The sequence below is a fragment of the Rhinatrema bivittatum genome, chromosome 5 (genome assembly GCF_901001135.1).
Source record: "Rhinatrema bivittatum chromosome 5, aRhiBiv1.1, whole genome shotgun sequence".
Lineage (NCBI taxonomy): Eukaryota > Metazoa > Chordata > Amphibia > Gymnophiona > Rhinatrematidae > Rhinatrema > Rhinatrema bivittatum.
Genome location: NC_042619.1, coordinates 125,327,916 through 125,341,819, shown reverse-complemented (window position 1 = coordinate 125,341,819; position 13,904 = coordinate 125,327,916). Strand labels below are relative to the sequence as shown.

Genomic DNA, 13,904 nt, shown 5'->3' with positions numbered 1-13,904 from the left:
TAGAAGAGGGAATTACCTGTGGCATGGTTGGCTGAGAGCTCAGGGATTCTCTTTCTTCTTGCCCACTGAAAGTATACTCAAACTAATCCGATGCAAGAAAAGATGAAAAACAGATAAAGGAGAGTACAGCTTTGGGCATCCTGCTGCACGCCGCAGTTGTACCTTCTCTGACACCGAAGACGCATTCAGGGGGCGGCGCTTGGCAGGACAGGTTACCATTCACAGCGAGCTGGTGTCTGGGCTTCCTCACACAGCTCTCCCACACTTTGGTCTCTTAAGAAGAGATTTTATACCACGGTAAACCCTGTTTGCCCTCCACAGAGTAGGTTGGCAAAGACTATTTGAGAAGGTGGTATTGACATGCAAGTTGATTCACAAATTTCAAACCGAGCATCTAAATTTTATTTATTTATTTATTTATTTTTTTTTAAATAGAACTAAACCTTGAGAAATCCAATTCAACAATACAAAATTCGGAGAGTGGTCTGAGCCAGTGACGAGCTCATCAAGCTAGTAAGCCATCAGTCTGCATCTCTATCATATTCACCAGGTGTCATGGCTAGTACTACAAAGCAAGCAGGGACCTCTGAAAAGATTTAATACCAAGAGACTCATTTTAAACAAAATGTCAGGACCCAAGTCATTAAATGGTAGACTAAGTGATTAACAATATCTTATTTGCTTCTGATGGCTCAAAACTGCTGCAGTAGAGCATGCTAGTGGAGAAGAAGTTTGTACAAATCCATAGTAAAACTCAGATTTAAGTAATTTCATAAACACAAAGCAGCACCTTGCATGCTACCGCTGTAAGTAAACTTTTTTATTCAGTAGAAAAATTAAGTAATACAAGACCTCTGTCTTTATATACTGAGAGTCAGTCAAACCTTTAATGAAAGGTGAGTGTGAGGGTGTCGATGGATAGCTTTACTTTTTTTTATATGTCTAAATTGTATTAATTTGGCACTGTATTATTGATTGTAATGTGTTTCAAGAGCCTTTTGGTGGCAAGGTATGAAATACAGAGCAGATAAAATACTTAGTATCATTCTCTGAACCCAATCTTGCCCCACAGCATACAGAGAAACTTAGACTAAGTCAAAATGGCCAAAGAAGTTGACAGATTTATATTTTTGTCAAACAAATCTTGTAGTTGTAGGGTATACATATTGGGAGGAAAACTGTTTCAGTCTGCTGAAACATAAGAAAAAAAAACAAGCAGCACTTTTTTTTTCAAGTCACTCATATGTTTTTTTGTATATGCCTTTGAACAAAGATAAGAAACCACATGGGTTTCTTCCCATGTATCAGTGAGGATAAATAATACAAACCAAAGTCCATAATCAAAGTCCTTTTACTGATAAACAGTTCAATGGTATTCACAAACATTAATAAAAACAAAAGTTAAAAAAAAAATCCCTCACAAGGAGCAAGAAAAACAGTAACCTAAAAAAAAAAAATTACATACACCTTAGAGCAGCAAAATTGATAAACAATAGTTTTATCCACATCAACTTTCAAGTCAAGATAAGTACCTTCATACAAATAAGCCTAAAATGTTTTCCTAATAAAATTCCTCAGTACAGTTTAATACAAAATTTACAGATTGCTACTTCCCATTGCCTCAGAGCAATCCAGTGCAAGCCCCTATTTCACATTTTCCAGGGATGATTTTCTTCCTTAAATTGTAAACTTGGCACAATGTTTAAACAATATCAAGAATTCTTTACAGAACTTGCCAGATCCAATTCTCAGCTTTCAGCTGGCAAGGAGCAAGGCTGCTAGAGGTACAGTATGGTCACTCAGTGCCAGCCTGAATGAAGTCAGTCCTCACTGGCTCATCAGGTGAAGGGTTAAAAATCTGTTTGTAAACTGCAATGATTAAAAACACTGTTCCATAAATACAGATGGGAGGGAAAAATAGGGCCATTTAAACAAAGTGTCACCAAAAGTTAAAATCTAAGGAATCCTCTATATCCTATAAAACTGGAGACAACGGTGGTAGAAGTTTCTTGCGGGCCTGTATCCTCCGACATCTCGGGCAGTCTTCAGATTTGAAGCACTGTTTATGAAAGCACGCTTTGCAGGCTGTATAAAAGGAGGAGGAGAGAAAAGAAAAAAAAAAAAAAAAGCTCATCAGTATGGTACACACAGGGCCCTACCTAACTTGCAGGATGAACTGCAAACAGTCACAGGCAGAGTAGCAGTCCAGACCAAGAAAGTTGTGGGAAATGGCTCCTCAGCAAGATTCTACTTAAAATGCAATTTTGTGGAATGGCCTCTGATATTTAAAGTAGGGCCTGCACTAACACACTAGTTCCCAGGGTCACTGTGAAGTTACAGAAAATTAGATGTTTATTTGGGCTAATTCTTGCAAAAAACAATGCCTCCAGACCTTCTTAAATCCAGTCTGTCCAGTTGAGAGCCTTCCACTTTGAGGAGAGGAGCAGATAAAACTCCCATACTCAATCCAAACACCAGTTTTTCACCCTCCGTGGTCATTACCTAAACTTTCAAATCCTCTTTCCTACTACTGCCCTCCAATCTATATCATTTCCAAGCATGCCCAGAATGTATGAAAATACTGTTCTCTACCACCTCCACTGGCAAGACATTTCAGGCCTGGTCAATCTCCTTCTAGGAGTAACAAGACCACGAAATCCCCTAGAGTTAGGGCTTAATTACTCATACAGCTGTAAGGTTAATTTGCCATTCAGCTTCTGAGGGGACAGTGAGCCTCAGGCATGATCCAATGCACATATTATTAACCTCCCAAAGATGGAAGTGTAGTAAAACTGTAAAGTAGCAATCCCAAGCCCCACGAAAACAGCAGACTAGCAATTCTGTACCACCCATAATTGTCAATCAACCCCCTACATAAATCTTTCATAGACCTATACTCCAACAGTAGAGCCTTTTCACTAAGCTGCAGTAAAGCAAACATGCAAATCTGGCAAACGAGTGATACTGCTTGATAATGTGCATTATTTGCCTTACTGCAAATTTTAAAACCTCAGGCACAATGAAAGTTTAAAAATGAGCTGCCTCCCATGTAAATACATGCAAAGCAGCTCAATATTATGCAAATGGAATATCAGACTTGCTAAACTTTGCAGGTTGTGCTACTCCTGAAATTTAACTCACTTCAAGAAGTGTAGCTAATTTTCTGACAAGAGCACTGGCAAGCTAAATACGCCTGCTGATGATCCCTGGGTGCTAGATTTAAAAGGGAATGTAGTCCCAGACACACCCCCTTCTCCCATTGACCTAGTCTCAAATTAAAAAAAAGAAAACCCTGATCTGTCATTTTCCCTGTCTCCCCAGACTATCCAACAGCCCTAGCAATTCAATAGGCACTTAACCCCCCAAAAAAAGATTTATTAAAAAATCAAGCCCTCCAATGCCCCCACCTTTACTAAAATGAAGTCCTTGGGTCTTCAGGGACAGAAGCAATGCCCAATTGCTCCTGCCTTGCCAGTGTCAAAATTCAAGATGACACCCTGATGACCCCCTCCCCATGTAGGGCAAAGGTGAACTGCAGGTCAGTCAGCGCCATTTTGGCAGGAGTGATTTGGCATTGCTCCTGCCCCTGGAGACTAGGTGAGGAAAGAGGAGGGGATCTAGGAGGGGGCAGAGCAAGGCGGGGCATGGTACTGACAGACCTAATGATGCCTCGGAATGTTGCGGCCCGGACAGCCTCGCACATTACCGTGGCTGGAAGTACACCATTGTCCCAGCCACATCAATACAAGGGGGAAAAAAAAAACCCAACTTACATGGGATTTACTGCACTTCAGTATATCCCATAATAACTTTCTTGCAGTAAACAGCATGGAAACAGACTGTTACCACGGATTAGTAAATTGGCTTCTCTCTCTGTGCTAAAACACAAAAGCTTTTCATAATAAAGTCATGACGACAGATCTAGTTGCGACAATTTAGGTCATTCAACTTCAGCTTACTTTCCAGCATATCCAATCCTTATTTCTTACATGAATAGCTGGCAATTTTAGGAGCAAATTGCAACTCGTACCAGCAGAAAGTTTTGGGGAAGGAATGTGGTGTTGGAACCCACCTGCACATCGCTTGCATGTTACAGTCTGAAACGGGAAGATTACGTCTGAGCTCTGACAAAACTCACAAATAAACCCCTTAGCTTGGCACAACTATGGAGATAAAAAACAAACCAACAAAAGAAAACTGTTAGATGTGTCTCTGTAATGAATTAGAACACATTTATTGTTCTACAAAAGATTTATGGGAACCTCTGATTGCATTACAAAGAGATATTACTAGTTATAAATGTATTTACAAGGAGTAAGATGGAAAAAGACATAAGGATAATTTGGGAAATGCAGTCCAACTCTTAAGGATGAACTATTTCTGCATGTGTTCAGTTTATGAAATCGTTTAAACTATGAAAAATTGAAAACATTGGTGGGCACTAAAGAAAACACGGAATAATTTCATGAGCATAAAAAGCCTCAGTGGATGATGCTATAACAGCGTCCACTGGAATATGTTGCTACATTGCTTTTATAAGAGAGGAAGCATCGAGAAAAAAAAAAAAAAGTCTTATTCAGTCAAAACCTCTGCGGACCATATTCAAAAGCTTTTGTTCTGGTAGCTTGGGAGTTACACAAATACAAAAGCTGAGTTGAGATTATTTCCTCTCCTACCCCAGATACATCTTGTATGAACAAAATAGGGAGTCATTGGAGGTGTTCTGGGGCATATTCAGCACACAGTAAGGCTATTCATATATGTCTGGTTGGAAAAATAGTAGTTCTAACATTATACAGATGAAGTTATGCATGAATTTTATCCAAGTATATTCAAGCAAGGCAAGTCCAGCTGAATATCTGGAATTTGCTCAATTTGCTCAATTTAAAAACACTCAAAATAAGTGTTTTTAAATATATAATTTATTTTTATTTAAAAACATTTCCTCTGTCCTCCAAAGTTCAAGGGGGGGGGGGGGTAGAATAAAAAAAATGTAACAAATTTGTCAGGTCCATAGTGAACACAGGTCAAAATAAGACAATATCATCAAAACCATCATAGCAGTCAATCATAGGGCCTTATTAGTTTATAAACTTAACTAAATTAAGTAAAATTTACAGAATAGCATGTACATCAACTCTTACATCCAAAACCTTATATTCAGAAAGCTTTCCATTTCATAAAGTCACATGAAAAGGAAAAGCGTTCACATGAAACTCAGAACTAAATGTCACAATTAACAGCACACCATTACGTGGTTTCATAACTATGTTATTCCTACAGTCGTCGTCCTTTTTCCCAACTGTGACACTTAAAGAGGTAATTTTCAAAAAGGTTTTACATAGGCAAATAGGCTTTTGAAAATTGCTACAATATATGCTTTTACACTAACTGTGTTGAAAATTCACTCCAAGGTGTCTAAACCGCAAAATTAATACAAACATACCACAATTTGAATGTATGTATGAATTTATTTATATTTCACTTTTCAAGCACTTCAGAGGAGATTACATTCAGGTACTGTACATATGAAAATTTTAAGTTTATAGGATAAATTCACCAAGATATAAATCTAATCATGCTATGTAACTAAGTACTGGCTGCATAAAAATAAGTGCCTTTCTGGCATACTAAGCCTGTGTAGCTGCATTCAAGATCTGACTCAGATTACAAAAATATCAACCAAAGCAATGAGCTTTGTGCAGTGGCTGCTTGATTTGACACACAGGACATCAAACATTGCAGATTGGGAGTTCATGAAAGATGTTACAGTAATGAGGTGGGCAGTGAGACACCAACATTTTGAGCTTTCTGCAGTTGAACCAGGTTTGCTCTGCTCTTCACCCATTCAAGGATGCTTGAAAGGCCTGTGGACTCTTCCTCAAACCCAGGTCCTCCCTACAGCATGCCACAAAAGGAACTTAAGCCCAAAAAATCAAGGCCTGGGAGTGCTATACAGTCGTCGTCCAAGATGGATGCAAGAATGCAGAGCTCCCGACCACAGAACATTTTAAACTTTGCTTAAGCACTCTCAGCTTTTTGCGATTCAATCTGCAGCTAAGGCTATCTAGTCTACAAAGATGACAACTAAACGCAGAACTGCTGACCTGAATCGGTTTTCCTTCGGGAAACATGCGGCAGAGCTTCTGGACGATAAAGACGCACAGGCCAACAGGCCGTGGACAGCACGAGTGGCTTGAGCAGCAAAGATGGCGCCAGGGGGCCCCTACGCTTTTCATCCCGGCAGGTTCAGCTTATCTCCCGTCCAGAGATAAGATCAGAGATTAGTTCCTGGAGCTGCACTCTGATATGAAGCTACATAAAACCGAGTTACTGACTTCTATCTCTGAGGAGGACCTAGCTGCACTAGGTACTCTAGTAGATGACTTAGATACTCGGGTTGATAGCCTCGGAAATGCTTTGAACATTGTAACGGCACAGCATGAAGTGCTTACTGCTGAGCTCTCTTCCCTCTCAGAGAAACTCGAGGACTTGGAGAACTGCACCCGGAGGTGCAACTTGAGGATACGGGGAGTTCCCGATACCTCAGAGTATGTGAAAGCTGGTGATGTTGCTAAGAAAATTTGTCAATTTATTCTCTCTGGTGGTCAGGCGACCACAGAAGGAAGTAATACCATCTCACTGGACATCAAAATTGAGCTTGCGCACCGGGCTCTTGGCACTCGGTCTGATACCCGACCACGAGATATCTTTTGCCAGCAGAGCTTTTCGCAAAAATTTTTGATCTACGATGCAGCAAGGAAGCAACGTGATAATGTGGCCTTCCTACAACCAAACTATTTTTAATGACCTGGCTCCTTCGACCCTGCGCAAATGCTACGAGCTGCAGAAGGTGACCAGTTTTCTCCATGCGGAAGGCATGTATCTCTGTAATGAACTGGCTCCAGTTTGTTCTGTAGGCTCTATGCATCGGGTAAAGTGTCTTAGAGAAGCAGCGGAGTCCTTCAAGCTAGCAGGCATCACAAATTTTTCTGACCCCAAGATGGCGCCTAGTGTGCAGAAAGTGGACATGCAACCGCGATGGCACAGAGCAAGCAAAGGCCGCCACTTACGTCGCCATTCTGAAGACTCTTGAGCTATCTTTTCTGACCAGGGTTGATGGATTCTCTCAATTTCTGCCTAAATCATTACATATGTGCCTTAGTTTTCTAATAGTGTTTCTGCGCAGCACTTTATTTTTAGTGCATGCATTTCTTGTCTGTTGGAGGATTAAGCCTGGAAAGTTCGTAGGATGCTCTTCTTGGATCGATGATAGTACCCCCAGGGTTTAGTGGGGATCACCATGGTATTTGAGTGGTCAATTTTGACCGTGTGGGGATTGTTTTGGGGATTTGTGTAACTATAGGTGATTTACGACAATTGTCAGCCTAGGGATCAAGACATCTGGTGCGGGTATGTTGTGGGGAGGAGGAGTAGTGTTATTGATGTTCCTGCTTTTTTAAAATGGTGGAACGGATATCGTCCATGAATGTTAAGGGGCTCAACACTTATCGCAAATGTCACTTATTAGCCCAGGAGCTGTCAGCTCATAATGCTGCGATAGCTCTGATTCAGGAAACACATTTGCAGAAGAGGCATGAGCATTTGCTTTCTCCCCGAAATTATCCCCATAAATATATGTCAGCTAGTACTAAGGGAGCAAGGTATGCGGGGGTGGGCATCTTGATTTCCTCATTTAACTCATGAAGTATTACTGCAAGTTGCTGATCATTAGGGCTGTTATTTTCTTTTAAAATTAAGAGTGGGAAGGGATGTTTTCTCCCTGGTCACCATTTATGCTCCTAATTCTGATCAGATATCTTTTTTACATACTTTGGATTCCATCATATTGAATAATACAGAGGGTCTGTTGGTCATGGGTGGTGATTTCAATTTGACTAGGAATTCAGCTCTTGATAATTCACATTCCACCTCTTGTACTTCACAAGGAGCGAAGAAGACACTGTCTTCTTTGATGTCCCAATGGAGCTTGACTGACATCTGGAGGCAACGGTATCCCACTTCTCATAGTTACAGTTTTTATTCTGCTTCTCATATGTCTTATTCCCATATCTATTATTTTTTAGTGGATAAAAATCTTCAGAACAAGAGTAGTCATTACGGGCAGAGGAAACATTGAATGGTCGGACCATGCACCTGTCTGGATGGATGTTCAGATTCAGGACGTGGATAACGGACAACGCTTTTAGCGTTTAAATGAGAATCTTTTAAAAAGATGCATTGTTGTCAAACAACTGGGTGGGAATCTGCTTATTTCCAAAGCCATGCACATTCTGATCTCCCTTTAGGTGTGGTCTGGGACTGCTCTAAATTGGTGGCGAGAGGTCTTCTCATTTCTCAGGCAAACTTTTGTAAAAGGGAGAAGGAGAAACAGTGACATGATCTTCTAGCATGTATATCAATTATCACTATTGCATATGGACTCCCAATCGGTGGCAGTTCTTAACCATCTTACTGCAGTTAGGGCTGAGTTACAGGCCCTGGACGATGAAGCCATAGCCCATAAGCTTGAACGAACTAAACAAGTTTACTATGAAGGGGAAAATAAGGCTGGGTGTTATCTGGCCAGATGCTTAAGGACCTTCACGTCCTAGGATACCATTGCCAAAATTAAGAACTCTGTGGGCGAGGTCTTTATGACTGTCGTGGATATACGACAATGTTTTATAGATTTTTATACCTCCAAGTACAGACCAAATGGGGATAATACAGGATTCTATTTGGCCTCTTTTCCCCTTCCCACGATTTCAACTAAGCAGCAGCTTTTTCTTGATAGTCCTATTAGTACTTCTGAAGTTTTATATGCTATCAAGTTATTGAAGCCAGAGAAATTCCCAGACTTGAATGGGCTATCCAGTAATTATAAGAAGCTATCTCATGTGTTAGTAGCTCCGCTGACGGATTTGTTCAATTCTATTAGGGAGAGAACCTTTCTCTGTCCATTCCAATGTCACTGGGATCACGGTGTTAGCATTTGAATACAATATTACCCTCTTTGGTCCACTCTGATCAAGTGGCTTTCATACTTACCCGTATAGCAGCAGATAATGTCCGCAAGGTAATTGACCTTTTTGATTGACTCCATCATGAAAATATCCCTTCTGCTTTGTTATCTACTGACGCTGAAAGAGCCTTTGACATAATGCATTGGCCCTTTTTATTTAAGACTCTAAAGAAAATGCATTTTGGATCCTTTTTTCTTCAATGGATAGCAAAGCTTTACGGCTCTCCAAAAGCTAGGGACTAGGTCAATGGTGGCTATGGGGACAATTTTTGTATAGGACAGGGAACGAGGCAGGGTTGCCCCTTATCGCCTCTTTTTTTTTTTACATGAGGGTCCATATGTCTACACAAATTATGGGAGTCCTGCTGAATAATTTGCATTTTAAATTCTCTCTTCAATGAGAATATTCTTTTTACGCTTACTAATCCCTACTTATCTTTAGAGGGGGTGGGGGCCAAACTGGCTTAGTTTCTGACTTCAAAGTCAACTACGATAAGTTGGAGCTTTTGAATATTAATTTGCTAGCTTCTGGGGTAAGCCATATCACGCAACGCTACCTTTTTAAATGGGCCAAAGTCTCTTAAATATGGGGGGGGGGGGTCGGGGTCATCTTGGGCGCGAGTAGCAGATTTGCTTTAAATTATGCTCCTTTATTGAAATATATTGGATGGGACTTAGAGAAGTGGAATAGAGAGAGTTTTTTTCTGGATGGGCTGTATTGCCATTACATAAGAAAATGCCATACTGGGTCAGACCAAGGGTCCATCAAGCCCAGCATCCTGCTTCCAACAGTGGCCAATCCAGGCCATAAGAACCTGGCAAGTACCCAAAAACTAAGTCTATTCCATGTTACTGTTGCTAGTAATAGCAGTGGCTGTCAATTTAATTAATAGCTGGTAATGGACTTCTCCTCCAAGAACTTATCCAATCCTTTTTTAAACACAGCTATACTAATTGCACTAATCAAATACTCTGGCAACAAATTCCAGAGTTTAATTGTGTGTTGAGTGAAGAAGAACTTTCTCCGATTAGTTTTAAATGTGCTACATGCTAACTTCATGGAGTGCCCCCTAGTCTTTCTACTATCCGAAAGAGTAAAAAACCGATTCACATCTACCCGTTCTAGACCTCTCATGATTTTAAACACCTCTATCATATCCCCCCCTCAGCTGTCTCTTTCTCCAAGCTGAAAAGTCCTAACCTCTTGTTAAAATGAATATCTTTCCCCAATTTCTTTATTTTTTTCCCCTCGCACTTCCTATTTATATTTCACCCACTTTACTGTGGTTGTGGCAGAAAATAATTTTTGACTTTATTTGGAAGAAGAGACCATCGCAAGTGGCTCTTTCAGTTTTATTTCACCCGAAGTCCCGAGGAGGTTTAAGGGCTCTGAACCTTTTGTGGTATTTTGCTGCTGCTCAGCTCTGTGCTCTGGTGGATATACGCAGGAAGGCTGAAGCAAAACAATGGGTTTTGCTGGAACAAGTCCTGGTGGGGATGAGACTTTTAACTGTGTTGTCCTGACAGGCCCGATCTACTTGGAGGTCACTGTCATATTACCTTGCTTCCCTGCAGAACACAATGCGGATTTGGTACCAATGGAAGTCTTGCCTTGTTGGTAAAGATAGCTATTTTTACCTACCCCATTTGCTTCACAATACTTCTTTCCCTGCAGGTTTATTATCTAAAATGTTTTCGCTGTGGGCTGCTCATGATATTACTTGTATTGGTCACCTTTTCACTAAGATGCCCTCTTCAGTCCTGGTGATATAGTGGAAAGATAATTTGGGCTCTGAGGATTTTTGTTTAGCATATGCTCAGCTTCTACACTTTTTAAATTCACTGTTAAAAGCCCAAACCATTCGGTTACCTAAATCCCTATTTGAAATTTACTGTGAGCAATCTGATAAAATACAGGGTTTAATTTCCAAAATATATGGTATTCTTAAATAGCCATTCTAATGAACTTTATCACCACGTTAGAGCCTGGAACCAAGACCTAGGGGATTCGCTGAGTGATGATTGGGATTTCGTGTTTTTCCACCTTGCTAAATGTTCTATATCCGCTAACTTGCAAGAACATTGCCATAAGGTACTGTACCTCTGGCTTCTGACTCCAGTAAGACTTCACAGCATTTTTCCTTCATTATCAGATAGATGCTGGAGAAACTGGGGCCAGCTGGGAACTCATTATCATATATGGTGGCAATGCCCAGTGGTGGCTTGCTTCTGGAAACAAATTGCAAACTGGCTATCTCAATTATTGGGAGGGGGGGTGGTTTTGGAACCACGCTTTTATCTTGCTTAATTTACCAGTGGATGGGCTTAATAAGCACTCACAGCACCTTTGCCTCCAGGTGTTTATAGCAGCCTGATGTGAATGTGGTTATTCAACGCCTTTATAACCACTATCATTTAGTCCATCTCACAGCTTTGACATATGATCACCTATCTGCTTTCGAGGCAACTTGGGGCCAGTTTATAACTTGGTATGTGACCCAAAATCAGGGCACCTGACAGGCTGGGCCTTTTCATTCATTTATTTCCTTGCAGTTATATCTTTCATAGTGACGTCTTCTGTGAGGATGTTTCCCTCTACTCTTGATGTTTCTCCTATAACTGAATTTGACTTCCCCTGGAAAGAGTTCCATCATTCTTTGTTTTGATCTCTTGATCTTATGGATCTTATTGACCTCCTTTCTTTCGTACTTTGAATTACTACAACTGTGTTGCTTAATTTTTTTTTGCTTTGGTGAGGTGCCCCCCCCCCCCACCTTTTAACAGGTTATGGCTTTTAACAGGGATTCAAACAAACTTGAAAACAATTTTGGCTGTATTGTTCTTTCATTTTATTGTATCTTTAGTGTTAGCCAATAAAAACTTTCAATTTAAAAAAAAAAAAAAAAAAAAGAAATCAAGCCCTCAGCACAGTAAAACTAGTACAGTTTACAGGAGTTAAAAATTTAAAAAAAACCAAAAACCTACAAAGATTGTAAGTCCCAGCTTCTTACCTCGCAGTTTTCCACATGAGCCGTAGAACTTTTCAAGAGGTCTCTCAGACTAGGCAGCAGCAGACCTCGTTTGACTTTCAGAAGGTCATCCAGTGAGAACAAATGACGTTCTGTCGTCAGGTGAACAGGTAGATCCTCAAACTCTTTCAGCACACTGTAACGTTTCAGAAAAGCAGACAGCTCAAATTGTTCGGCTAGGTTATGAGCTAAATCAATCCGAGGTCAACTTAACATATTCCCAATTTCTTCTCATCTTAGCAAGAATTCAAGCATCTAAACTGCATGGTACAATTACATGCTGATGAGAGATTAACTGCAATGTTTAACTTAGTTAGCATACCCAAAATTATTTTTAAAAATCCTAAAACCCCTTACCCCCACCAGCAAAGCAGCCTGTTGTAGAGTTTGAGTCATACAGCTACACACTGCAGCAAGTATATGTATTAAATCTACTTTCCAAATACTTCTCTGTGGTGCCATGGGTACTGAATGCCATATGTGACTTTTTTTATTAAAAAAAAAAAAGTTTATGACTGAAAGGTCACACTGTACTTTCTACAGAGAGAGCTGAGGCTCAATCCTTGAAGTATTAGAAATCTTTTTTTGTTGCAGAAAGGTACTACAGTTCAGCTCTAGACATGATAAATTAATGTTTTCTACTTTCAGCATTTTCCTTCCTTTGCTTAACACGCAGCTGAGTATTTATTTATTTTTACAACAAAACCTCTCTGTAATAAGTCTAGTTAAAATATATGTTCAAAATATCCAGTCAGCATGTACATTCATTGTTTCAATAGCTTTTTTTCGGACTTTCAGCTCTGTCAATAATTGTTCAGTCTACTTTGGATAAACTGGGGGCCCCTGGAAATAAGCCATGGGCAGGCTCTCACTAAATTGACAGAAATGTGTCAGTGATGCATACAGGTGACTGGAGTGAATGATCCTTAATGGATTCCAAAAGTTACAAAGAAAGGCTCATGGCACCATAGCCCAGTAATTTTCTGCTTTCAAGCGAGTGTTATGTACCAAGGGAATACTGCCTTTTACCTTGGGCCATATGATTGTGTCATGTCACTAATCCTTCCCTTGGGGCAACATTATTTTACTCTAGGACACATACACAGGCCACATTCATTATTTCTTGCATAGCACTGTCAGTTTATATGAGTCATCGAGGGAAACTAAGCTGTGTGTCGACAATCACTTCTCTGTGCGCTAGCCATACTACCAGCCCAGGTTACTTGTGGTGCACCGTCAGTTCTTTTAAGGATCTTAACCTCCTATTCAATTAGTAGCAGTAGTAGCAAGGCAGGCTTATGATTTAAAATTAAAAAAAAGAGGCAAGCTTGCCTTCTATACTCTGTCATACATATGTACATCTTTGTTAATACTGCATTGTCAAAAACCACACAATGGGGCCGATGTAATAGCTATGGTAAGCTTTCCGTGGGTTCTCACATTGATCTTACATGTTGATTTATTTAGTCATTCCATGTGAATTTGTTCACATCTCACAACGGTTTACATCATGACATATTAAAGGTAGCCAATTACAATCACTTGAAATGTTCATATATCATGAATTTAGACGTACATTGATTAAGGCGGACATAGGAGGGGAAATAAACAGGGAAGAGGTAGTATGGAAGAGGTAGCATCTTTAAGAAAGGATGCCGAAGGGATTTAAAGGAGGGGGAGGGGTTTCAAATACATTTATTTGTGATGGGATGGAAAGAAAGTGACAAGGGCTCCTGTAGGTAGGTTCATCATGAGTTTGTCAGTGTAAGAGCAAGTGACTATTTCAGCAAGGTTAGGTGAGATTGCAGGCATTTTGAAATAACCACGTTTTGAGGTCACGTCTGAATTTT

The 13,904-nt window shown here is 40.2% G+C and overlaps 1 protein-coding gene across 2 annotated transcripts in view; it reads right to left on the bottom strand.

The window, feature by feature from the left end:
- Positions 1 to 1,332: 1,332 nt before the first annotated feature.
- The window catches only part of RUBCNL (rubicon like autophagy enhancer), an 80,973-nt gene continuing 68,401 nt past the window's right edge, over positions 1,333 to 13,904 (bottom strand). For both annotated transcript variants that reach the window (XM_029602886.1, XM_029602885.1), the window contains exons 13-15: positions 12,037 to 12,190; positions 4,073 to 4,163; positions 1,333 to 2,085 (exon numbers count right to left, since the gene is read on the bottom strand). In XM_029602886.1, coding sequence (XP_029458746.1) covers positions 1,976 to 2,085; positions 4,073 to 4,163; positions 12,037 to 12,190 — 355 coding nt within the window. In that variant the 3' untranslated portion in view covers positions 1,333 to 1,975. The remainder of the gene's footprint in view (positions 2,086 to 4,072; positions 4,164 to 12,036; positions 12,191 to 13,904) is intronic.